The following is a 27,340-nucleotide window of genomic DNA, read 5'->3' on the forward strand; positions in this document are numbered from 1 at the left end:
TTTTTTGAGCTGAGCATGAGCAGTGTTGGCATTAGTATTATTCCCTCAGTAGAGAAGAGAAGAGAAATACTTTCTCCTTCTGGGTCAAAATGGACAAAAGCCTGGTTTACAGTTTGTATTGAGATGCACAAGCTTTGTAAAACAGATTTCTTAATATGCCGATATATTAAAACTCCTACAAGGAATACTGATTAATACTGATACCTTCTTATAGCCTACCATAGGAGACATATGATGTGAATCAAACATTAAACTGAATACCATTAAAAGTCTAACAATGTTGTGCAAAAGGTCTCACTGTATAGCATCTGCAACCCTTTATTTTGAAGGATCAAAAGGATGTTCAATGTTATATCTGCAGATTACTTTTATTTTGAAGGGACAAAAACAGGATCCACAGAGGCCCACCTGCACATCCCCTCAGTCAGTGATGCAGCCGATCGGAGGAGACGTCTCCCTTTCTCCTCACCTTCATCCTTTTCTCTTCCCATCCCTTTTCACAGTTTTTGAGTGCGTCCATAAGATTGTGAGTAGTTTTAGTCATAGTTTAGTCATAAGTTTGCAGTAGTAGTACTATATCATCATTTATGTTCATATATTGTGTTGTATAGAGAAAGTTTATAGTTAATTGATTGGTGCCACTATGTCTAACATGCAGCATGAGCATGCAGGGTCCACTTAGGGACCGACAGCATTTTCTTGTGTTCTATGTCTGTGTGTGTGTATGTGAGATAGAGGTAGTGGCTGTCATTATGATAATTTGTTGATTGTCCCTAGAAAGTTAGAGTGTATTTTAGCTTTGTTCATTGTATTTCATAGATTATAATCATATAGAGTATCTAATTCAGTTGTTATCATTTGTACAGACTTTATGTTTATATATATTTTATTCTTTTCTTCAGAAACCACCACACAGCTTCACCACACAGCTTCACCACACACCTTCACCACACACCTTCACTTTCATGTTCACCATCATAAGTAAAAATCAATGTCAAAGGAAATAAAAGGAGTGGAAACGAAAGAGAGTGTGTCACCATCGAATATCTTTTCATCTACAACATCCATGTTCTGACCGGACAAACTGTGACAATTGCAACCCTACAGATAAAATCACCAGCAAACAGTTAATCTCCCTGAGGTCTCAAGTGTGGCATCTAGTACACCACCACCTCTTTTACAAATGTACTTAAGTAAGCGAGTCAGTGGGTTAACCACCTGAATGGCTATTATCTCGAGCTAGTGCAAAGTATGTTTAATGTTTAATTAACATGATTAGATAATCTAAGATGGGTTTATATTCTACAAAGTACAACACATTGCTATATGCGCATGGAAACAAGGTTACCAATCTGATCCAGAGGGGAACCGGTCTCTTCATGACAGGACGTTTTTTTAGCCTTTTTAAGCCTGAAACATCAAATAATTGTCAGAAAATTCTAATTCTTTGAAAATTTAGTTTTTATTGGACCTTCTGACAAAAAAAAAAAGAAATTAAATAGTAATTTTCATATAAGAGTTTTAATTTGTATCATATTTGATACATCAGGCATTTTTGTGTACATTTTTTCTCAAAGTTTCTTATTTTTTAAACAAACTAAAACATATTATAACACAATTTTTAGCCTTTCAAACTTTGAGTGTCCTTCAAACTTTCCCCAAAGTAATTTCAAACCTAGAAATTATTCTTTTCCATCTTGCATGACAATGACATACATAGTCTGTATCTGCTACACAAAAAAAACTAATTTATTGTATATTTCTTCTCTGAATTGTTTATTTTTTAGTGGAAATCAATGAGCAAAAGATAATTATTTACTAGGGAGCCACTGTAACATTCAACCAGTCATCAATCATCATGATACAGCAGGTTTCATATATAAAGTTATATGTTGTAAATATCTCAGTGTATTCTCTAAATATACCTAATCATGTCATGTAAACATGTTCTTAAATAATGAAAAGAATATTTTGCTTTATGGAATGCAAAATGTATGAAATGTAATACAACTTTGATTGACAGATCTCCAAATAAAGACCTGCTGCATTAATATTGATACACACATTTTCAACATGATTTGACTATAAATGAAGTCATAAAATATTAATCAGTTTTAAATTGCATCAATCAAGTAAATATTCCTCTTGAAGTTTCAGCAACAATCTGAAAGTTTTTTCATCCAAACTTTTAAAAAAGTGGTAAAAATATCCCTGAAAAATCTTGAGTGAGTCACTGATCCACATCTGCCTTATTGGATGTCAAAAGTGACAGCCTTCTTGTGCATGAATGACTCACACTTGGTGGATTATCCGTGCACTGCATGTATCTGATTGTATACATCAGTTTTTTTCTAAAATAATATATCACACTGATGATGTAGAGGTCTCAAAAACTGATGCATCAAATATGAGACGCTTGGCGTTATAGGGTTAAATGAGGTTAGTACCGCTTAATGGGATTTACAAATGTACACAGAGATCACACGGATGAGCCACTGTTGCTGAATGCCTACTGACAAAGGATTAATGTGGTGGATCTATCCAAATGAAAGAACAAGAACAGTACAAACCCATGCTGTATGTAAAGTGTCATGAGATACATTGTTTTGTGGTGATTTGGTGATCTTTAAATGAGAATTGACTGATTGATGTAGTCAGTATAGGACAACTTCTTCTGGAGACCTTGAAACTGTAGACCAAGTGTACACCTGTTGTTTATTTTAAAAAATAAGAATAAATAAATAGATGTGATGCTGGCAACATGTTCCAAAATAGGTGGGACAGGGACACAAAACGATGAAAAAAATATCTATAATGTTGCAAAAAGAGATGGAGGAACTCAGTGCTTTTCACTACATTTGTTAGGGAAAATTGTCTTATACTCTGTCTGTCGGTCGGTCGGTCGGTCGGTCGGACGGTCGGTCGGTCGGTCGGTCGGTCGGTCGGTCGGTCGGTCGACTGGAGGGACTTTACCCCGGAACTATGTACGTTTCGACATGTGGACCCAGGGTCTAAATTTAGTTCATGAGTAGATAATCTCCCCCCTAAAAAGCCCCTGCTATATTCCATCATGGACAACATCCACCATCCTCTCTACAATGTGCTGGTTAAACACAGGAGCACATTCAATGCGAGACTCATTCCCCCTAAATGCACCACAGAACACCACAGGAAGTCAGTCCTGCCTTTGGCCATCAGACTGAACAACTCCTCCCTCTGATGACTGCACAATATCCTGTACTCTGTGCAATAACCGTACAATAACCGTGCGATACATTGTGCAATATCCCTGCCACTTTAACATCCTGTATATACACACTACCAGTCAAAAGTTTGGACACACCCTCTCATTCAATGATTTTTATTTATTTTAATTATTTTCAACATTGTAGATTAATACTGAAGACATCAAAACTATGAAATAATCTGGTTTTGCCATAATCTGGATTACAACAGTAGTCAAGTAGGACTTTCCATTGTGTACTAACCCTACCTCTGAACAACACAACTGATGGTCTCAAACACATTAAGAAGGCAAGACATTCTACAAATGAACTCTTGACAAGGCTCATGTTAATTAGAAACCATTCCAGGAGACCACTTCATGAAGCAGACTGAGAGAATACCAAGAGTGTGCAAAGCTGTCATGAAGGAAAAAGGGGGCTACTTTACAGAATCTAAAATATAAAACATATTCTGCTTTGTTTAACACTCTTCTTTTAAATTAAATAATTCCATATATGTTCTTTCATAGTTTTGATGCCTTCAGTATTAATCTACAGTGTTTACAATAATTTAAATAAAAACAAACTCTTGATGAGAAGGTGTGTCCAAACTTTTGACTGGTAGTGTATATCTCCTTCATTTCCAGCGCTTTGGTCTAACTATTCTGTGTTTCTGTATATACTTTATTATTGTTATTGTTATTTTTTTTCTATTTTATTTGATCTTTATCTTATTTCACTTTATTCTTATTTGTATCTTATTTTATCCCTTCTTCTATCAATATTTTGACTTTCTTACATACTGTTTATAAGAGCTCTGCGATGAGAAAAATTTCCCTCCACGAGATAAATAAAGTATTTCTGATTCTGATTCTGAAGCCTGACCTCTGCTGTCAAAAGTAAAGCTGTGCTCTGATGGGGAAGTGCATGTTGAAAATTAAATTGTCACTTTACTGCACATTTCTAACTTGGCTGGAGAGCCAGCTGATTATTTCATGAGACAGGATATAAATGAAAAAAAGCCTTTCATAAAAAAGTATAGTTTTCTGCCACTCTACTCTCATCTCAGATTTGTTTTAAAGGTTTCGTATTGAATAAACATCAATAGGATTCTGTGTAATCACACTGTGAGGTATTTGTGTTTTGTTCCAGGAAAAACAGTGAATGATTTAAAGTCATGTGTTGCAAATAGACTCTGAAAAATACCAGAGAAAAAAAGACACAATCTATTTAGAAATAGAACGGCATCTCAAGAACATTTATATGCTTCTATGTATCCCTTTAAACTGAGTAGAGTGAGAAAGAAGGAGACTCAAAAATTACAGACAAACTTCTGTACTACCCGGAAATCATTGGAGATCCCAAGAGGCCTGGTGGTGCAGATATGTAAACTGTGAGCCCACACCCACATACCCTGAGAGCTACAAGGGGAACATTGCTTCAAGACCTTTTTGAATCAGAGGATACCAGCACACATACAGCTACGGACTGCAACGCTCACCATCCAGAGTTCCCTGCCTTACTGAGCGCAGATTTTTTCAGACTTTCTTCAGTTCTCAGAAGATCAATCAGAAATCCAGAAAAGCTGTATAACAATTTGTCAACTGAGTAAGTTTTCCGCTCGTACACCTTCTAAAAATACACTGTCAGCTGTTGGAGGGAAGACTGAACTTTGTTTCTTAAAATAGTGTGTGTGTGTGCGTGTGTGGGGGGGGGGGGGTCTGACGAAAAACAGCTACACAATTCTAAATATAGATTAGGCTAGAGTATGTTTAAATGAGTCGTGAGTTGCCTGTGTTTTTGTATTGAATTTCTTTGTTGTTTGGTTTCTAGTTTATTTCGTAAGTTTCCAAGGTCCCCTTTGTGTCCTATGATACCTTGTCTTGTGTTGTATTCCTTATGTATTTTCTTGTCCAATCGTTTCCTGTTTTATTTTATAGTTCTTGATACCCGTGTGTCTGGTTTACTTCTACTTCCCGCTCTTGTGTGTTTCCCTCCATTTTGATTGGACTTGTTTGTTTCACCTGTGTCCTTATGAAAGTAAATATGTTGAAAAATGCGAAAGCTTGTAGACTTGATGTGAGAAACTGCAGAATACCATTTAAGAACTTCTGGATCAAAAATGTGAACTTGTATGTTTCGTTCTTCACTTCTAAAAACAAATCCACACACGTGAGCTGAATTTGAAGTTACAGAAAAAAAATAACTACGTGGGAGCTTGTGGAAAAAATGCGAACTTGTATTTTGAAAATGTCCGCTTGTAAAAAACATTCATACAACTGTGTTCTGAATTTGTAGTCACACAAAAAATATTAACACATGTAGATTGATATTTAGATATCCTCCTCCTGCTGCTAAATTGGAGGACAGCAGAGCAGAACAATGCTTTGTCTTCTGATTTCTGATTGGTTAACCCCTCACCCCCCTTCCACTGCCAACGCCGCCGCTGCCACCACCAACCACAGCTACAGGTGCAAATTTGTTTTGCAACACATTATCACGAGAAGTGTTGCAAAAATCAAGCACGCAGATTGGTCACATATGTGTGAATGTTTATTGTGTGACTTCACATTCAGAAAACAGTTGTATGAATATTTTTTAAAAGTGAAAATTTTCAAAATACAAGTTCACATTTTTTCCACAAACTACAATGTAATTATTTTTTTCTGTAACTTCAAATTCAGCTCATATGAGTGGAATTTTTTTTACAAGTGAAGAATGAAACATACAAGTTAACATTTTTGATCCACAAGTTCTCAAATACCATTCTGCAGGTTCTCACATTAAGTCTACAAGCTCTTGCGTTTTCCAACATATTTACCTTCATAGATCCTGTGTTCTACGCCTGTTGCTTATCATCCTGTGTATTTAGTTTCTCTGTGTTCTCTCTCCTGGGCCTCATTCACTAATAAATGCGTAGAAATGCATCATGCTCATGACAACATTTTTTGAGATCACAAAATATTATTGCGTGCTCATGAGGAAGTTTCCCGTGTGCACAAGAAAGTTTCTCATAATTTCCCATGAGTACGAAAAGGTGTTCCGTGCGCATGTAAAATAAACTGCATATCCCGTTAGGCGAAACACACTTCAGCGAGGCAGAATGTACGTTTTTGGTGCCGTTCTGAGACAAAGCGGTGACGATGTGCAAGCAAAGCTGTAATATCCTTATAATGAAGCCCATTATAAGGATAAACTGCCTTACTGTCATTTTTAGATCGAAACTGGAGGACAGTGATGCACCGGTTGATCTCCAGTGCGCACTTGGTTACTTGTGCACATGGGACACTTTGTCGTGAGCACAGAAAACTTTCACGAGCATGCAATAATATCTTGTGATCTCAATACATTTCTTGCGTGAGCACGGGTTAGTTCCTGGTGTGCACGGGAACATATCAAATATTTATTTTCTTCCCTTGTCTCTTTAGGGACTCAGTAGATTGTTGTGGAGGTTGAGGCAAGAAAGCCAACACTTTCTGAAGCGTGTCAGCAGGAGTCAGCATGACAAAAAAAATATAAGCCTAGGATGAAATTACTGAGGCTGTTGATGCTGAGGTTCGCTTCGTGGCTCAGGTTAAGAAAGAAAAGACTTTGTCACATTTTTAACTGTAAAATAAGTATTTCATTTAAGATTCAATATTTTAAGTAAGATAAGGGTGAAAAGGTGTCAATTTCATGGTTATTTAATACATTTAGTCAATTCACAGTTTTTTATTATTGAATTCTATTAAAGGCTTTTTTCACTTACTGAAAGTAGTTTAAATATGTCATGCATTTAGTTAATAGAGTACGTGTTTATATTTTCTGAGAAAGTTGGTCGTCATCATTTGTGCATACACATGGTTTGAGGAAGTTCTATTTTTGTTCGCAGTGTAAGAATAAATTGAAGTACGAATACATTGATGAATCCCAGATTTATGCTTCAAACGTTTGTACGCACGGTTTAAGCTCATATTTGTGCATACGCACTGTTAGTGAATGAGGCCCATTGACTTTCCCAGCATGAGTATGTCTGTGTTCTTTGTGTTCTAAGTGTCTCCCTTTTTTTTGGTTTATTTCTTTTGTTTATTTAAACTTTTATTTTAGTCTGCACTTTGGTCCCCTCCTTGACCCTGTCTTCAGCCGTTGATGAATGCTTCCATTCTGGTTTCCATCCTGTTTCTCAACAAAGGGGCCGAGCTGACCTAGATCTCCTTACTTTTACAGGTCCTCCCCTACCAACCTGACATTTATGTATTTGAGCCATTTTGTTTGTTTTCCAGGTTTGGTCAAGATAAGAAAAGTTCTGATGTTATTCTAATGTTCAAAGCGTGAACATACCCGCCCATCCTTTGGGCACTGTTCTCACTAGAACAGGAAGTGTCTTATCAGGTCAGTACAGACTTCCTACTGAAGTTCAAACCTCAAACAATTAAGTTTACCATGCCTAAACATACAAAGTATGTCTTCATGGAACACAGTGACAAAATTCTCCAAGTCACGCAGCCTATAAATAAGTAAAACTGTGTGGATAAAGATGAAGACATATGACTTTAACTGAACATACTCCCTCCTCTGGGAGTTAACAAACCCCAAACCATCTGTAACTATTTAAAAATAGGCAAGTGCAAGTGAGGGCACATAAACAAGCATGCAGGAAAATACGTTTTTAACGCTTTCAGTGGTGGAGTCTTAATGATTGACTGGTTTTAGAGCTCTTTCCACATGTAAACAATAACAAGAATATTTCCATAAATTAGGCTGAATTACATAGATCAATTTAAGTCTATATATAGGTCAAATATTAAACTAGAAATATAAGAGGAGTAGAACTAAATCTGTAAAAAAGGAACATAAAAATATCCATAAAAACAATATAACAGCAATATGTATCACAGATGATTTGAGTATCTTACGTGTAACACAAAAAATGGAAACACTTCTATAAAGATTGTATTTATGCTTGAATCAACAATCCTCTTTATTCATACACATTTATACTTTGTGATCCTAGTTTACACAATATATAACTTTCCTTAAAAAAACGAGTAAATAAAAAAAACTCTGCATGTCATAGCCAACTCTTCATTTCTCTGTAACATTAACTTGTGTGTGAGGAAGACAGCTGATGTGTACTCTGAGTACACTCTAAATACGCGTTTATCCTTTGGATGAGTAAGCTTGAGAAATATGGTCTAATAAACTATTTTAAAGTAATTCTGGAACTCATCTTTGTGTGACAGTCAGAAAATATTCTACATTTTATCTGAATATTACTTTTCTTTTAATTGTCATTAATGTTAATAATCTTCAGTCTCTCTTTTCTAAGTAATGGGTTAGAATTTGTGTTAGAAGTCATGTTTGATGGGTGTGTAGTTGCATCAATACTCATCTGCCTCATGTCTTTAGGCATCACTCAGAGATGGCAGAGGTCAGTGTCTGCGACGCTCCGTATGGGTCCTTAGTCCTCTGCATGGCCTCTTCAGTCATTGTCTCTCCTGTGCTTGATTTCCTGGTGACAAGCACATCAGATAATTCAACAGGTAAGTCAACAATGCTATGTTTATCATCTTTATCATCACCCTTTGGCAGCTGGCTTCCCAGTTTGGCCCTTTCTGCGCCATGATGCTTGTTCAGGAGACACAATGTAGCATTTTCTACCAGGCTTCATCCAGACCAACTGAATCAAACCATCTTGTCCCAGCTCTCTGCTCGTGACACCTCCTTCAAACAACCATTATGTAGTCTAGGTCCCCTGGCACCACTAGACTCCTTGCCCTCTCATCATCTTCAAGAACCCTGTTCTTTCTGTAAATAAATTAATGACATTATGTATGGTAAGGAGTTAGTCATTTCTCAAGCTAAGGTCCCCAGGAGGTGCCTCTAAGTTGTTAGTTTGTCTGCATGGTTTATTCATGCAAGTCATAAAACATCATCAATGAAACCTCAACACTAAAACACAATATAGCTTAATTAAACCTAAACATTAAGGCTTAAAGCTGGGGTTGGTAGTCAGATTTAGATACACTATTTGTTATACTGGTTAAAATGATCTTTCTGTTCTGATGGCAATCAATACATAATGTGCTCTTAAAAAAGACAGATAAAAAGCCAGGGACGGAAACAAAGTCCTGAGGAAATGCTACATTCAAATTCACGATAGTTTTCCCTGACTACCTACTGTAGCTTTAAGACTTATACTAAGTTATAGCTGAATGATTTATTTTCCTGGGTTTGAGGGAGCTTGTCTCTTTAAATGTATTTAAAAGCAGACTGAAGGCATTTGAGTAAGATCAGCGTGCAGATGCTTTGACTGATGACTTTTGTTTTGCAATTCATGATATGTTTTGGTATTCTGTGTTGTTTGTCTGTAACTTTTCTGGAACGTGCTGCTGCCGATCTTGGCCAGGACACACTTGTAAAAGAGATTCTTAACCTCAAGGTGGTTTTCCTGGTTAAATACATTTTGATTTAATTAAATTACATTTTCATAGGCGTCAACAGTTTTAAAGATGGTTTCCACAACAATGTTGATCCAGTCAGCAGCTGACTCTATCAGTTATAAATGATTTGTGCTTATTATAATAATAATAGTATAGTCTATGATAGGATGTTTGATTGGTCCTTCTGGAACTGATACTGTATGTAATCTACTGGAATTATTATTTCTCTTCTTACATAGTGTTGGTCACAAATGTCAAGCTGTGTCTTTGTTTTGATTATTAATCTTGTAAGATTGAATCTATTAAGTTTATTCTGATATCGGACTACAATTTTTGTTTATCTTATTTTCTTTTGATCATTGTCTTTTATTCATAGTTTTTAAATTTCATTACCCTTATTCAATTTTTAACTTACTCTCCCTCCTCCGTCATTCCCTCCTCTGCACTGTTATCTTTACTCTGCATGCAAGAAATAACCCTGAACTACAGATAGACTCAACAAACTAATTGTGGCAGTTCCAGTCTCTTCCTGTGTATTTAATGTCCTCCTCTGCTGTGAGATGCTGTGCATACACTAAGCCTCTTTTGCATGCAAATGGTCCTGGGCTGTTAACTGTCTCTTATATTAGTAATGTTTATATAACCATTTAGCTCTTTGTTTTGAGTTATGCTGACTTTTCTTTATGTTTATCATGCATATTGGAAGTTTTGTAGGTTGCATCACTGCTAATAGAAGATGTGTTATTTAACATTTTATTAATAGTACAACAACATTCACGGCCAAAAAGATTCAATGAAAATGATAGTATTGCAATATTTATTGAAAACTTCAACAACAACATTCAGTCCTCATCCTCAGTTTAGTGTTTATCTCTTCTTTGGCTACTCCAAACAGAAATCATGGGGAGGCAAAGAGTCTGTAACCATATCTGTACAAAAAACGTATAAGAAAGAACAAGTACAGTATAATAATGAAGAGTGGAAAGGCCACCAGATAAACTGGTGGCAAAACATCTACAAGGCCCAACATCTGACAAAAAATGCCAACTAAATCAAAATCAGGATCTGGTGCAGGGACCGAAAGCTTTGGCTTCATGTCCACCAATCATGTCTTCAACTCTTTCTCTGTCCATGTTCCATTTTTCATGACTGCCGGAAAACGGTGGATTGCCATCTCTCGATGGGCAGCAAGACTTTGTCCCAAGTGGGGGAGTTTAAGTATCTCAGGGTCTTGTTCACAAGTGGGGGTAAAATGGAGTGTGAGATCCACAGGCGGATTGGTGCAGCGTCAGCAGTTATACGGGCGTTCTACCGGACCGTCGTGGTGAAGAGGGAGCTGAGCCGGAATGCAAAGCTTTTGATTTACCAGTCGGTCTACGTTCCAACCCTCACCTATCCCCATCCACATCAACAATCAAGCAGTCGAAATAGTGGATCACTTCAAATATCTCGGACTCACCCTGGACAATAAACTCAACTTTGATCAACACACCACTGACATTCACAAACGCTGCCGACAAAGACTCTTTGCCATCTGCAAACTCAAAGCACTTTCTGTCGCCCCCAACCTTCTACTGTTACTGTACCAAAGCATCATCCAACCCATTCTCCTCTACTGTTCCCCCTGCTACTACAACATGCTAACTGTCTCCAACAAAAACAAACTCATACGCACCACAAACACTGCCACCAAAATCATCCGCCTCCCCACACCCAACCTGCCTGACCTCAACAACAGAGCCATCATAAGCAGAGCACGCACTATAACACTGGACCCCCAACACCCCCTCTACTCAGTCTTCACACTACTCTGCTCCGGTCGCAGATACAGATCCCCTTACTGTAGGCGAGCCCGGTTTGGCAGAAGCTTCGTCCCATCGGCCATAGCACTGCTAAACAGAATGCCACTGTAATGTGTCGGTGTGTTTATATGTGTCCAGTGTGCATATATGTGTCCAGTGTGTTCATATGTGTTCGGTGTGTTTTATATGTGTCCAGTGTGTGCATATGTGTCCGGTGTGTATATTTGTGGGATGTGGTGCACCATTGCTGTGAGGCTGGGTGGATGTTTATGGTTATTGTGTTCATACATGTATTCCTGTACAGCCGGTGGCAACAAATCTCCTAATTAAGGACAAATAAAGATCTATCTATCTATCTATCTATCTATCTATCTATCTATCTATCTATCTATCTATCTATCTATCTATCTATCTATCTATCTATCTATCTATCTATCTATCTATCTATCTATCTATCTATCTATCTATCTATCTATCTATCTATCTATCTATCTATGGTCATGAGCTGTGGGTCTTGACTGAAAGGATAAGATTGCGGATACAAGCGGCTGAAATGAATTTCCTCTGAAGGGTGTCTTGGCTCAGCCTTAGGGTCAGGAGCTCGGACATCCATATATGCTCCTCCACCTCCTCCTCCTCCTCCTTAAAAAATTATCTGCTTCTGTTCATGTCTGCTCTGTCTCTTTGCATCTCTTGGTAGCATACGGATGGTGTGTTCAGGAGCGTCAGAGTTTTCTATACTACTGAAAATAACCGGCTTACAATGGCTAACACATGAAGGATTTGTGTGGGGTGGGGACAAACTGACATCGCTTCACGTGACGCTCTGGTCGAAAGGACGTCTCATTTCTCTTAATACAAATCTCCTTGTTTCCTCTCTCCTCTCCTTTCATTTCCTCGCATTTCTGGCAGGCGGGACTAAGATGCGAGTGAACGACACAAAGATGGAAGTTAAGGGCTTTGAGACACACCCCCTGTGTGTTCCTCCTCCTCCTCCTCCTCCTCCTCTTCCTCCTCCTCCTCGTCATCCTCAAAAGCTCTCCGCTTCTGTTCATCTGTCTGCTCTGTCTCATTGCATATCTCTGTAATGATCCCTGAGTATCAGTTAGAAGAATATTATGCATATACAACCGGCAGGAGCTTGGGCCAGTGGGGGGGGCAAGCAAATGGTGTCAGAGTGGCCGTGCCCCCGCCCCCCTTGATAGTGCCACTGATCTGATCTCAGCTGTAAGTGCTGGGTAGTGTGATAGATCAGACTGCTCAAAGCTTCTCTCTCAGTCTCTATCAGCGTTTCACTTGGTGACGCGTGTGCAGCATGTTGCTCAGAACGAGTGAGAACTTGTCTATGCATGCTCTGTCTCTGCTCTTTTGAATTCAGCAGAAAAACCTCAAGTCTGATCTATGCAGGATGAATTCAGTGCCATCTTCTTCTTGATTAATCTTCCAGCTTTGTCCACTAATGTGTAAAATGTTTTCAGTGTTGACATTCCCAGTATTTGGGTCCGAAGAGCCTTGATGTCACCACTAGTAAGTACTTTTTCAGTCAGCCTTTACCAGCTCCACATTCCATGCAATCTGTCTGCTCCTGCTCTATACGGCACACTAAGACTTCTGCTTCAGCTCACTACACTTCCTTCTTCACCTTCCTTATCTCTAAATTAACTTGCATACAATCACTCTACCACTGTCTTACAAACCTTGAACTTAGCTCTTAATAAGGCTTGGTCAGATTAAAGCCCTGTTAGCTTTAATTTGAAGGTGTGATTTTTTTATTACTTGTAAAAAACACTACATTAATGTTCTGGGTTGGAAAAAGTTGGTATATATTCTTTATTACTCCCAGTCAAGTCTTCATACATTCATTTTCTACATTATTCATACATTCAATAAAGCCCTTGCGGACAATGTCTTGCTTGTGTTGTGCTCAGCTACAAACACAGCATTACAATTGCACAGTTTGACCATCCAATCAAAAAGGGACTTATCCAATGCTATACAATATGATGGTAATACTATTCTAAATTACTAACCACTTAAATTCTTGGAAATGGCAGATCAGTTATGTCAAACATACGCTAAGAACATAATGCATCACAAGAGTAAAGATGAGAGTAATTCAAATAAATGACTTACTCTAATGTACTACATGCAGATCTAAGATAAGCAGCACAACTATTCACACAGCATCACACAGACCACACCCAATGACAAGCTAAGCTCTGTTCTAGGAAGGCATAACCCAATTTCTCAGTTCATCACTTACACTCTGGGTGTGTCTCAAAGATCTTAACTTCCATCCAAGCGTTGTTCACTTGCGTCTTAGTCCCCCCCACCAGAGAGGAAATGAAATCAGAGGAGAGAGGAAACGAGGAGATTTGTATTTAGAGAAATGAGACGTCCTTTCCTCCAGAGCGTCACGTGAAGCGACGTCGGTTTGTGATGGTGGCTTAAACAGCTGTTTGTGTCTGCACACATGTTCAGTGTAATAACTCTGATAAATATAAACAGTAACAGAGCTCTGTCTCTGTGTTTATCTGTTTAACAAACACCTGCACATGAAGAGAATCTGCTCTCTTTTTATTCTGTCCTGAAGCATCACGGATTGATTCATCAGTAAAATGCCTCGTTATTAAATTATCTATTACTGGAAGGGAAAATATGAATCATGCAACTCTAAATCTATTATATGTTATGACTCTATTTGGTTAGGAAGTTAATCTGAAATAAACAATCAGATATAAACTCAGGAGTGATCCTGATATTTTGCTTTTATTATTTTGCTTTTATGTTCAGAATTTTGTTTTTCAATCTCACATCAAACACTTTTTAATCTCAGTTTATCAAATACAGACTGCTTAGAAACAGACATATGTTTATGATGTGTTTCAGGGCACCCTTAGTTACTGTTTTAAGGTATGTTTCAGGGTACCCTTAGTGACTGTTTTAAGGTCTGTTTCAGGGCACCCTTAGTGACTGTTTTAAGGTCTGTTTCAGGGCACCCTTAGTGACTGTTTTAAGGTATGTTTCAGGGTACCCTTAGTGACTGTTTTAAGGTATGTTTCAGGGCACCCTTAGTGACTGTTTTAAGGTCTGTTTCAGGGTACCCTTAGTGACTGTTTTAAGGTCTGTTTCAGGGCACCCTTAGTGACTGTTTTAAGGTCTGTCTCACGGCACCCTTTGTGACTGTTTTAAAGGGATATTTCAGTTTTTTTGAAGTGGGGTCGTATGAGCTCTTCCCCATTAATGAGAAAATTCCCAGAGGACCGGCCGGCAAGCCAGGCTATTTTCTCTGCGGATGGGGCATCCTGTTTCGCCTAATTTTGCTAAAGTTGAGAAAATATGGTCCAGGAACTCATCACGGTGCAAATGCATGCACCAGTAGAAAAGATTGGAGCTATTCAGTGTGCTGTAAGAAACCCCCTTTGTTTTGGCACTATTTTCAGACGCACCTCGTAGACCGGTGTTCTTCCGCTGCATGAGCACGGATACACGCTGATCACCTTTCATTTTCATTATTGTAATATTTTAAAAATGTGTTATATTCCTGACCTGGATAATTACCAAATTTTCATGGACATTTGTCTCATTTTTAAACTTTGAAACAGTCTAGCTCCCCCGCCACTGTGTGACTTCATCCAGAAAAAAAACAATGAAGGAAAGAGAACTAGAGCTCTAACCAGAGGGGACTGTAGTGTACCTAGGCACATGACTAAATTCAGTAAGATGGTGGTATCTATAAGAGGAATACATTCCTGAAACAAGTTATCATCACACATCAGAAATAGTAACAACTACTCACTCCTTAAAAACCCTCAAACATTGGTTAAAAACAAATCAGACATGTACCCATACCTGAATACTGATCCTTAATCTCATACCTGTTCCCCGGGGCTTTTTGTTCATGGATCTGGAAGGGATTATTGATATTGTCTGCCTGTGTTTTGTTGGTCTTGATTTGTCTGCCTGTTTTGTTAGTCTCGATATTGCCTGCCTGTGTTTTGTTAGTCTTGATTAGTCTGCCTGTGTTTTGTTAGTCTTGATATTGTCTGCCTGTGTTTTGTTAGTCTTGACATTGTCTGCCTGTGTTTTGTTAGTCTTGATTTGTCTGCCTGTGTTTTGTTAGTCTTGACATTGTCTGCCTGTGTTTTGTTAGTCTTGATATTGTCTGCCTGTGTTTTGTTAGTCTTGATTTGTCTGCCTGTGTTTTGTTAGTCTTGATATAGTCTGCCTGTGTTTTGTTAGTCTTGATATAGTCTGCCTGTGTTTTGTTAGTCTTGATTAGACTGCCTGTGTTTTTTTAGTCTTGATATCGTCTGCCTGTGTTTTGTTAGTCTTGATATTGTCTGCCTGTGTTTTGTTAGTCTTGATATTGTCTGCCTGTGTTTTGTTAGTCTTGATTTGTCTGCCTGTGTTTTGTTAGTCTTGATATTGTCTGCCTGTGTTTTGCTAGTCTTGATTTGTCTGCCTGTGTTTTGTTAGTCTTGATATTGTCTGCCTGTGCTTTGTTAGTCTTGACATTGTCTGCCTGTGCTTTGTTAGTCTTGATTTGTCTGCCTGTTTTTTGTTAGTCTTGATTTGTCTGCCTGTGTTTTGTTAGTCTTGATATTGTCTGCCTGTGTTTTGTTAGTCTTGATATTGTCTGCCTGTGCTTTGTTAGTCTTGATTTGTCTGCCTGTTTTTTGTTAGTCTTGATATTGTCTGCCTGTGTTTTGTTAGTCTTGATATTGTCTGCCTGTGTTTTGTTAGTCTTGATATTGTCTGCCTGTGTTTTGTTAGTCTTGATTTGTCTGCCTGTGTTTTGTTAGTCTTGATATTGTCTGCCTGTGTTTTGCTAGTCTTGATTTGTCTGCCTGTGTTTTGTTAGTCTTGATATTGTCTGCCTGTGCTTTGTTAGTCTTGACATTGTCTGCCTGTGCTTTGTTAGTCTTGATTTGTCTGCCTGTTTTTTGTTAGTCTTGATTTGTCTGCCTGTGTTTTGTTAGTCTTGATATTGTCTGCCTGTGTTTTGTTAGTCTTGATATTGTCTGCCTGTGCTTTGTTAGTCTTGATTTGTCTGCCTGTTTTTTGTTAGTCTTGATATTGTCTGCCTGTGTTTTGTTAGTCTTGATATTGTCTGCCTGTGTTGTGTTGGTCTTGAATTGTCTGCCTGTGCTTTGTTAGTGTTTATTTGTCTGCCTGTTTTGTTAGTCTTGAATTTGTCTGCCTGTGTTTTGTTAGTCTTGATATTGTCTGCCTGTTTTTTGTTAGTCTTGATATTGTCTGCCTGTGTTTTGTTAGTCTTGATATTGTCTGCCTGTGTTGTGTTGGTCTTGAATTGTCTGCCTGTGCTTTGTTAGTGTTTATTTGTCTGCCTGTTTTGTTAGTCTTGAATTTGTCTGCCTGTGTTTTGTTAGTCTTGATATTGTCTGCCTGTGTTTTGTTGGTCTTGAATTGTCTGCCTGTGCTTTGTTAGTCTTTATTTGTCTGCCTGTGTTTTTTTAGTCTTGACATTGTCTGCCTGTGCTTTGTTAGTCTTGATTTTGTCTGCCTGTGATTTGTTAGTCTTGATATTGTCTGCCTGTGTATTGTTAGTCTTGATATTGTCTGCCTGTGTTTTGTTAGTCTTGACATTGTCTGCCTGTGTTTTGTTAGTCTTGATATTGTCTGCCTGTGTTTTGTTAGTCTTGACATTGTCTGCCTGTGTTTTGTTAGTCTTGAATTTGTCTGCCTGTGTATTGTTAGTCTTGATATTGTCTGCCTGTGTTCTGTTAGTCTTGACATTGTCTGCCTGTGTTTTGTTAGTCTTGATATTGTCTGCCTGTGTTTTGTTAGTCTTGACATTGTCTGCCTGTGTTTTGTTAGTCTTGAATTTGTCTGCCTGTGTATTGTTAGTCTTGATATTGTCTGCCTGTGTTCTGTTAGTCTTGACATTGTCTGCCTGTGTTTTGTTAGTCTTGACATTGTCTGCCTGTGTTTTGTTAGTCTTGATTTTGTCTGCCTGTGATTTGTTTTGTAATTGTTTATCGTATAATAATAATAATAATAATAATAATAATAATAATAATAATAATAATAATAATAATAATAATAATTTTTATTGATAAAAGCTTTTCAAAAGATTCTCTAATACACTTTATAGGAAAATAAATCATACAATAGGAAAGTAAAGGAAAACAGTGCAAAAAAGCAAAGAAAAGCAAGGCAGCAAAATTAAAAAAAAGAGTTCCAGAGGGTGGGGGCAGCGACAGAGAAGGCCCTGTCCCCCCAGGTTTGGTGCTTGGGTTTGGTGAGAGGTGTGAGGAGGTTGGCATTGGTGGAGCGGAGGTTGCGGGAGGGATTATATGGCTGCAGAAGGTTGGTGAGGTAGGAGGGAACCAGATTATGGAGGGCTTTGTAGGTGATGAGGAGGATCTTGCACTGTATTCTTGAGGTGATGGGAAGCCAATGGAGGTTCTGGAGGACTGTGGTGATGTGGTCTCTGGAGCGGGAGTGAGTGAGGAGGCGTGCAGCTGAGTTTTGTATGTATTGTAATTTGTTGAGGAGGGTGTTGGGTGAACTATATAGGATGCTTTTGCAATAATCGAGTCTTGAGGTGATGAAGGCGTGGATGAGAGTTTCAGCTGCAGTGAAGGAAAGGGAGGGGCGGAGACAGGCGATGTTTTTGAGGTGGAAGAAAGCGTTTTTTGAAATATTGTTAATGTGTGAATGATCTGAAGCTGTGAGATTTTAAAGTCTTACTGTGTCTGTGTTGTGTAGCCACCTGCCTTGGCACTATGGATGAAATTTTGCATCTCTGCTAAGTCCGGCGCATTTGCATCGATGCTCAATGCATTAATGTTGATTAATGTGCATTGTCCGAACTCAATAAGCAAATCAATGAAAATGAAATAAAATAAGACCTATCCTTGATATAAAAATACCTATGTCAAGTCATAATTATGATATAAATAGTCAACATATTATTCCTGAAACTGCCTGGCTAAAAATGAGTCGCACTGCATGTAAACACATCTGCACCATAGACTGTAAAATAAATGAACCTAGTATCTGTGACTTCATCCATTTGTTTCTGAAATCCTGTTTCGAAGCCAGTTGTCAGGTGATGTGATTTGGAAATGCTGAACTCAACCCAACTTCTCTTGAGCTAGAGTGAGGGAAAGAGACAGGCTTTGAGCCTCCACGATAACAGCTACAGTGCTCCCGCATGTCAGTCAAGTCACCTGTGCAAAACTTGTAATCTTAATATCTTCTAAATTGCTACATTATGGAAAACTTCATAAACCAAATCATCTTGTTTACAATCTTTTTGGCTTTGAACATGTTTATTTTCACTGTAAAGGTTGTACTTCTTGAGCCAGTCACGAACGACCTCTCGAGTTGTTTTACACCTCTGCTTTGACTTGAATTTTCGCTGCCAGAGAACACCATCTATTGCACAAACACATACACCCTCTTATTCTTATGCGCTTCCTGCCTGTCTCACGCTGCAGCTTGCTTTCTCTTTCTATCGCTCACATATTTTATAGGACAAGACATTCGAATGTAGTCTTCTCAGCGCTCCTTTCTTAGTCCTCCTCATTCTGAACAAGTTCAAGTTTTATCAAGAAGAATTCTTATCTTGACCTTAACAAAGAGTATATTACCGTCTTTATGTTCTTTCTACAAACAAAGGAGGACCAAATGCCACAAGAATTTGAAAGACTAAAAGTCAGCATGAATCAAGTGAAGATCTTTGCAGTTCTTCTTCTTTTGGCTGTGGTTTTCTTTACCCTACGAAACATGTGCGTTCTGGAGGTAAGACCTTGGTTGTAAACTTAAAAGCTTGATCTTGTGTGAAATGTTTGATGTGAGATTGGCTGGCAAGTGGAGTTGATGATGGGGCAAGGTCAAAGGGGCCTTCATTTCCTTGCTGTCACTCCAGAAGGGGGTATAAAGACAAAAAAAGATGAACAAAGCAGAAGCAGCAGCAAGTTAACTGCAGATGAACCTACAATTAGAAAAAACAAATTCATATCTCAGAAAAAAACAAGAGAATTAAAATTGCCAGCAAGCCATACTCACCGCTTCGAGGCCTAAAGGATATTACATTTGGTGGAGGAACCACAAGCTATAACTTATGAAAAGCAGTGCAGTTGGTTTAGTCAAACAGCAGAGAAAATGTGTTTATTAGAAAACACTAATAACCACAGCCACCAGAATGCAAAGCAGGAGCAGAGTAGACTCAGAGAGGCCCTTGTGCCTTATGCTTCCTTGCCTGCTTAGGGTTGGTGGGTAGGGTTTACGTAGTTGGTGGACGAGGGGCCATGCTGCATTCAACACCTAAATAAGGTCAAATGTACGGAGGCACTAGTGGGCTCTACACTGCTATCATGTGTGTGCAGATGTAGCAGGAGTGCTATAAATTAGATAAACAAACGGAAAAGCACCGAGAGGAATTTCACCCCCAGGAAATTCTAAAATAACGAAAGGTCACTCAGGTTCGTAGTATACCACTGGACCAGAGACGCTTTTGAATTAAAGAAAATAATTTTGTTTACAAAAGGAGGAAACAATTTCAAAATATTCAAATAATTCAAAGAACAGAAAGCTAAAATGTCTGCACTGAAATTCATTCAATTAATAAAATAAATGAGCAGTTAGGCACAGGGAGGGGAGGTAGACAGGGCAGAGACTTACCAATGTGCAGGAACCAGATAAAAGGGAGGGGCTCCTTAAACTAACAACCGTGACACTGCACACCAAAAAAAGGGAACTTGTGAAGAAAACTCCCCCACCAGAAATACTGATTCCAACCGCCATAAAAACAAAAGAAGAAGAACCCCACCACCAGGAACTGGACTGAATGAGTCCTGTGCACCTGTCACACACAAAGAGAGAAGTTAAAAATAGGCCATGGAGTGCTCAGACAATGTGATAGAAAATAAATCAAAAGAAAAACCAAAGAAACTAAAATCTCAAGAAACATAAATAAACAACAAATTAACACAAAATCACTGAAAATGAACTAGTGCCAAAGACATCACATTACTAAAAGGTTAGGACTCTTGGGCTCTGGAGTGGGTTACATAAGGTCCTGGGACTTTATTGAGGACCGGAATTAGTTTAAACCCAAACTTCTTTTGAAGTGCCAAACTCCTTTGACAGAGATCCAAAACCTCATAACAGAGCCAAAACAGCAGTCGGAGAAGGATAGCAGGCCACAACCAGGGCCTCACTGCAGGACACATATAAAAGAGAAATTAATAACACTAATAATACTGAGGCTGTGCGATGATTTAAATTGTACTTACCACTGCCTCACAGCCTCAGAGTGTCAGACGGAGGGCCGCAACGGCCGCCATTCAAACACTTAAAACCACATTAAAAGCCACATTAATCAGCTCAAAATGGAAGAGTGGATGAACTTAATTTAAAAAAGGCAGACAACGCTGACTTACTGAGGAAACACATGGTCAGACCTAGACAAGTCTCCAGCCGAGTAAACCGCCACCATTGCTCCAGCAATCAGCTGAGCTACAATGAATGACAGCGTTAACACTGCGCACCTTATGCACGCGTATGCACACACACACACACACACACACACACACACACACAAACACGCACGGGCACACACACACACACACACACACACACACACACACACACACACACCTGTGTATAACGGTTCGCTCGGCACCGCCCAGTAATCCGGCACAACTTAAAGTTGGCACAGTGCCATGTAATGGCAGGGTGGGAGAGACAACTCAGACATACTTCATCCCCCTACTGCATAAGTGAGTGCCACAGCTGAGTCACCTCAGGAGCAAGTTTGGCTCCCCCCCTGTCCATAGGTGCGGTTAAAGATACATTCATGGGTGAATCCCGGCAGCTTAAAGATCAACAGCTTTCATTGATGAATATTTATTCATTTTGTCTTTCTGAGCAGGACAAATCTTCCATCTTGCTCTTTATTATTTATTATATTTATAAATTATTTTGACACATCTTTTTTTACCATCCTATCTCTCTCAAACCCCTACCAGTGGTCACCTCAAGAAAACTCTGCCAACAACTTGAAAACTGATCCTTCCATGCCTCATGACTTCTGCACCTTCAAGCCACTGCCTGCTGCAGAAGCTAAAGAGGAACGCCTCTTGTTAGACTCCATTGCTTGGCCTGAAACTCCAATTTTGCCATCTCCTCTGTCATTGGAGCAGACGAGTGATCCTGCCCACAGCACCTTCACCATTCTCCCAGGGAGGGGAGGAGGAGAGAGGCATGTTGGAGATCAGCTGGAGGTGTTGATAAAAATATATGACTTCCGAGGTAATGCCAAGAAGACTGGAGGAGATTTCTTAGTCTCCCGGTTACACAGCAAGACACTCACTGCCGGTGTGGCTGGACGAGTGGTGGATCACCTTAATGGCTCCTACTCTGCTGTGTTCCCTTTACTCTGGGAAGGAAGCGCACAGGTTGAGGTAAAGCTGAAAGCTCTCTGCATTACAGTTGTTGTACCATGGTGACGCTATAGGCTAATATATCAAATACTATTCTATGTGGGTGTTTTATTCTACATAGTCCAAACTTCTCCCTCCTGACTCACTGTTGTTAACAAGCAGCAATTGTCAAAGCAAAAAATAAGGAAATCATCCCGAGGGTTTCAAAAACTGCAGTTTCTCTGAAGGCCATTTCAAAACTTTGTTCTACATATGTATTTTGACTACATAGATGTTTCCCAATTTATGAATTATCAGGGAAGGGTCTTTTCTAACCTTAATTTACAAAGGCATTCAGAAAGCTTAAGGCTGTGGCTGTTTAAATTAAAAGATGATCAGATGTGATATGATATTCCTTTATATGTCCCACAATGGGTAAATTTACAGTTGGACAAACAAAGGATTACAACACCAGCTGTTTGCTTGGTGTCACCTAATACAAGACACTCATCAGGCTTTTGTCGTTGTTGCCTTTACAATACAAAATGTCTGTTACAGCGAAACAAGTAAAAGACTTGGGGAAATTTGGTACAGAAAGTCCACAAGTCTGTTTATAAATATAAATTAGCTCTTTTTATTTGCATAGTGGGGGATGGACCTTGGTGACAGTAATGTTGTTTGCTTAACCCAACAGAGAAAACAGCTGTCTTTAGCAACAATTCAACCAGTTCCATGAGCCACTGGCAATTTTGCCATGCTCAACATTTTACCTTTTAAACTATATACTGTATTTATTTATATATATATATATATATATATATATATATATATATATATATATATACACACACATTATGGTAAGCTGATCAGGAAAGTAATATGGAATGAAAGCCTGAATATATTGAATGAAGTCTGAATATATGGAATTAAAATATATGGAATGAGAGTCTGAATATATGGAATGAAAGTCTTCATTCCCTTCTTTCCATATATTCAGACTTTCATTCCATATATTCAGACTTCATTCCATATATCGACACTTTCATTCCATATATATTAATTCAATATATTCAGAGTTTCATTCGATATATTCAGACTTTCATTCCATATATATTAATTCAATATATTCAGACTTTCCTTCAATATATTTAGACTTTCTTTCAATATATTTAGACTTTCATTCAATGTATTCAGTCTTTCATTCCATATGTTCAGACTTTCATTCAATATATTCAGACTTTCTTTCAATATATTCAGACTTTCATTCCATATGTTCAGACTTTCATTCAATATATTCAGACTTTCTTTCAATATATTCAGACTTTCATTCCATATGTTCAGACTTTCATTCAATATTCAGACTTTCATTCCTTATATTCAGACTTTCTTTCAGTATATTCAGACTTTAATTCAATATATTTAGACTTTCATTCAATATATTCAGACTTTTATTCAATATATTCAGACTTTCATTCAATATATTCAGACTTTCATTTAATATATTCAGACTTTCTTTCAGTATATTCAGACTTTCATTTAATATATTCAGACTTTCATTCAATATATTCAGACTTTTATTCAATATATTCAGACTTTCATTTAATATATTCAGACTTTCTTTCAGTATATTCAGACTTTCATTTAATATATTCAGACTTGCATTCAATATATTTAGACTAAGGAGTTAGTGAATCAAAGTTGATTAATATTATGTTGGACAGTGGGTGAAATAAAAACACAGTAGGTACTGTACTGATCAGTAATGCTGAGCAGTACAGGCCCTGCCCCCCAAAGTTCCTACCTTGCAAAGTACTACCCTCCAAGCAGGGGCTTTTCAGTGGGGATTTCAACTACCTCACAACTAAATTCTGACCCTCGTTCCTCCACCAAAACGCAGAGTTGCTCTAAAGGTCCCTTGTTCCTGAGGAGAGTTCCTGCTGCCGAAAAGCATCTTTAATGTTTTCAGAAACAACAGGATCAAGCTTCCCATTCCTGGGCAGATGTTTCTAGGTGTTGTTTTGTCAGCTTTGAACTGTAGTTTTACTGACATGACTGGACATCACTGATTGAAAACTCTACTTCTCTTTTCTTTCAGGTGACACTTGTTCACCCAAGTGAGGCTGTCACAGTTTTGCGCAGGCTGAACAAAGACCTGCCAGATAGAATTATCTTCGAGGGCAACTTCCGCTCAGTTTTACTCTCTGAAAGAACCACCTGTAATGTTTGTTTACACCAAACCAGTCAGCCACAGTGCAACTACACTGACCTGCGCACAGGTGAGCCTTGGTTCTGCTACAAGCCGCAGAAACTGAGCTGTGATGCCCGTATAAGCCACTTGAAAACAGGATACAAGAAAGCAATCAAGACCGAAGAGGAGAAGCTCTTCCAAAGGTGAGGGAGCACTAGTTTCACATGTAGTGAGTACTGTACATGCATAAAGTAAAGCTCACTATGTATCTCCTGTTGAAATACATCCAGCGTGTAACTACGGGCTGTGAAGGTTGTGTCTGATGATGTTTACAGCATGAGAGATAATTCCAATCAAAACTCTCGGACTGAATCATTTTAGCTGACTTTCACCAACAAAAACGGACATTCATCTCCATGGAGGCATGAGAAGTTCAACACAATAAAGATACCATATTGTGTATTTCTTTCTTCAGGGATGTCAACATGAAAGTCTACATTAAGGCATCAGGACCTGACAGTGTCACTGTTTTGCCACAAACGGAAGGTAAAGCATGTTTTTTTTTGTAAATTCAACCTTTTCATATAATAAAGATTCAAAGCTGAATGTGCTCAAGACCTTAGAAGTAAACGATGCTTTGGGAAGATGCACACAATATGCATCTATAAACAAGCCATAGTATGGTGTTGGGAAAATGTTGTAGTAAAAACTACTAAAACTACTGAGGAGCTGCAAGCCCTTGATTTCAGCTCTGAAGCTAAACCTAAATGCTCCTAAACATTCTTTAATCACAATGAACTTGTGCATCAGAGTTACATGTAGTACAGCTGCACTTATGTGTAACATGATGTTCAATTATCTTCTTCTTTAAACAGTCCAATAAAAACAGTCTACTACCAGTGGAGTAAAGTTAGAACTGAACCTTTAAAAAATGAAGGAATGCTTTTGTGGCCTGTGTATACATTTTATATCTTCAATAGTATCCAGTGCATTGAGGGAGGTCAAAGGGGGACCCTGGTTGTGGTTTTATTATGGGATCTGTTGATGATAAGTGACACATAAAATAACCCTATCTCTACTTTTTTAGGGCAAACCAGGGTCAGTGAGGACAGAGGGAAGTCTGAACACTCTGGGTATTACTATCAGGGTGTGTGGAGAGCTCTAGATGGCACCAGAGTTCAACAGTTCAACAGCTCCTCTGACATCAGTCAGTGTCTGAATGGAAAGATGGTCTACATGTATGGAGACTCCACCATGAGACAGTGGTTTGAGTACCTTGATGCTTCACTACCAGGTAGCTGATCCACAGAGACTTCAGGCAGCTCTTTGAATTTATTCACATCACAGTTTAATCTGTTCTGTCTGTCATTCTTTCAGATGCTAAGGAGGTAAACCTCAACAGTCCAGATCAAGCAGGACCTTTCATGATATGGGACAATGTAAACAAGCTCTTGGTGACGTACCGCATCCATGGTCTTCCTCTTCGTATTCACATAATTCCAGCCAGTAAGGAGAGTTATATTGCCAATGAACTGGATGGGTTAGTTGGTGGTAAAAACACTGTTGTAGTTCTGGGCATCTGGGCCCACTTCAGCACGTTCCCAATTGAGTTCTACATCAGACGCTTGCAGAGCATCCGCAGGGCGGTGGTCCGTCTGTTGGAAAGGGCTCCAGGCACGCTGGTGGTCATCAGGACTGCAAACCTGCAATATATGACTGTTTATAACGTGATGGGCAACGGGGACTGGTTTTCCGTTCAGGTGGACAAGGTGCTCAGAGCCATGTTCAAAGGACTCAATGTTCGAATGGTAGACGCCTGGGAGATGGTTCTGGACCACGACCTGCCACACAACCTCCACCCACAACCTCCCATCATCAAGAATATGATTAATGTTCTCTTGTCCTACATATGCCCCAAAAAGTGAAGCTAGCAGTGCAGTTCAAGGAAATTTAACAATGCAATGGAAAAGCAGCTCTTTGTAATAAAATAGAAACAACATAAAGAATAGTTTATATTATTTCTATTTTCATCAAGTGATTCATTTGTCCTTTAGCACAGGGGTTCCCAAAGTTTTCAGCCCGCAAAATATAGGTGCCAAAGACTCGCAACCCCCACTGTCCCTCAAAGTGATTTAATGTGGCTTCACTTAGCTGGTCTGCAGAAAATTTGTCTACCTAAAATTTGTGTTTCCTGTGCCATTATGAATTAACCTGCTGCTACTGATGCTTTTGATAATTAACTGTTCACTAACCCTAAACTTAGGAGTCATCTGGTAAAAAGAAAGGCAGAAAACTCATTACATTTTCTATTTTCAAAGTTTTATTGCTTCATTATTTTCCACATTTTTTACTATGATGGGTAAAATGTACTATTTTTAGAAAACTTTAAAAAAAAAAAAAAACCAACCAACCAAACTTCCGGTTTTCTACCGGAAAACACTTTTCTAATCAATTTCTTACAACTTCCAATGACACATTAGATCCCTCTAAGAGTTATTGGTATGCTAACACTCACACCAGGCATCATATGACACCAACAACCGACAGATGATCCGAGACCTGAACAGTCAATCAATCAACTGGGCACCTTTCACACAGGTTAGAACAGTTTTAAGAGCTCCACAGATCATTGACAAGGCATTAATAAGACAATGAATATAACAAGGGGGAAAAAGGAAAAATTATTGAGACCAATGTCTAAAAATAAAAATAATAAAATTAAATACAACAGATTTATGGGCTAAAACAATGGTGGTAGTAAATAAGAGTTAAGTAAAAAGTAGATTAAATTGATTTAAAGGCAAAACAAATTAAAATGATGACAATGAAATACAAAAACAAATAAAAGCTGTAATACTAGTTCTAATAACAATTGTCAGGGTCTGGTTTTTTGTGTGTGTTTTGCCCTCCCTCCTGATCCTTTTTCTTTCTCCCTCAGCAGGTACATGCAGAGGGGCGGGGCCGATCTCCACGGGAGCGAGGCTCACTAGACACACCTGCCTCTCATCCCGCAATCAGCCCGGCTTCTTAAGCCTGCTCCAAATTCTCCTCAGTGCCAGAAGATTGTCGCTCATGCTTGTGTCTCGTGTGTCCTCGCTCCCGTAAAGATCTTCTGTCTAGTATTGTGCTCAGCGTTGTTTCTCTAGTTTTTGTTTGTAGTGAGTTTTTTCCCTCCTGGACACCCTTAGTTAGTTTTTTGACCTTTTGTACTCGTTTCCCGTCAAGGTGATTTTCTGTTTGTTATCTTTTGGAAAAATAAACATTTTTTGTTCGACTCGGCATCTGGGTTCTGGCTCTCCTTTACACA

The 27,340-nt window shown here is 38.7% G+C and overlaps 1 protein-coding gene and 1 long non-coding RNA gene across 5 annotated transcripts; both read left to right on the forward strand.

The window, feature by feature from the left end:
• Window positions 1–388: 388 nt before the first annotated feature.
• Window positions 389–1,024, forward strand: LOC117805322. The gene is made up of 2 exons (XR_004629403.1): window positions 389–526; window positions 903–1,024. It is a non-coding gene; the product is annotated as an uncharacterized LOC117805322 (long non-coding RNA).
• Window positions 1,025–4,570: 3,546 nt separating this feature from the next.
• LOC117805319 (NXPE family member 3-like) lies at window positions 4,571–27,314 on the forward strand. 4 transcript variants are annotated; one of them, XM_034674002.1, is made up of 9 exons: window positions 4,571–4,832; window positions 7,487–7,595; window positions 8,613–8,746; window positions 19,099–19,221; window positions 21,453–21,887; window positions 23,941–24,236; window positions 24,509–24,579; window positions 25,121–25,327; window positions 25,411–27,314. In XM_034674002.1, the coding sequence occupies exons 4-9, from the start codon at window positions 19,108–19,110 to the stop codon at window positions 25,956–25,958; spliced, it is 1,671 nt and encodes a 556-aa protein (XP_034529893.1). In that variant the 5' UTR covers window positions 4,571–4,832; window positions 7,487–7,595; window positions 8,613–8,746; window positions 19,099–19,107; the 3' UTR covers window positions 25,959–27,314. The 4 variants fall into 4 exon arrangements, with proteins under 4 accessions (XP_034529893.1, XP_034529892.1, XP_034529891.1 ...); XM_034674001.1 differs by lacking the exons at window positions 4,571–4,832; window positions 7,487–7,595; window positions 8,613–8,746 and adding an exon at window positions 12,236–12,975 and having other exon boundaries at window positions 25,411–26,051; XM_034674000.1 differs by lacking the exons at window positions 4,571–4,832; window positions 7,487–7,595; window positions 8,613–8,746 and having other exon boundaries at window positions 18,619–19,221; window positions 25,411–26,051.
• The last annotated feature ends 26 nt before the right edge of the window (window positions 27,315–27,340 follow it).

This window comes from Notolabrus celidotus, chromosome 21, assembly GCF_009762535.1.
Source record: "Notolabrus celidotus isolate fNotCel1 chromosome 21, fNotCel1.pri, whole genome shotgun sequence".
Lineage (NCBI taxonomy): Eukaryota > Metazoa > Chordata > Actinopteri > Labriformes > Labridae > Notolabrus > Notolabrus celidotus.

Bases quoted from the DNA above. Each gene is read 5' to 3' on its own strand.
- LOC117805319 (XM_034674000.1), top strand. From the start codon at position 19,078: ATGTTCTTTCTACAAACAAAGGAGGACCAAATGCCACAAGAATTTGAA. The intron at 21,888-23,940 runs GTAAAGCTGAAA...CTTTTCTTTCAG, and splicing joins AAGGAAGCGCACAGGTTGAG to GTGACACTTGTTCACCCAAG. The intron at 24,237-24,508 runs GTGAGGGAGCAC...TTCTTTCTTCAG, and splicing joins GAGGAGAAGCTCTTCCAAAG to GGATGTCAACATGAAAGTCT.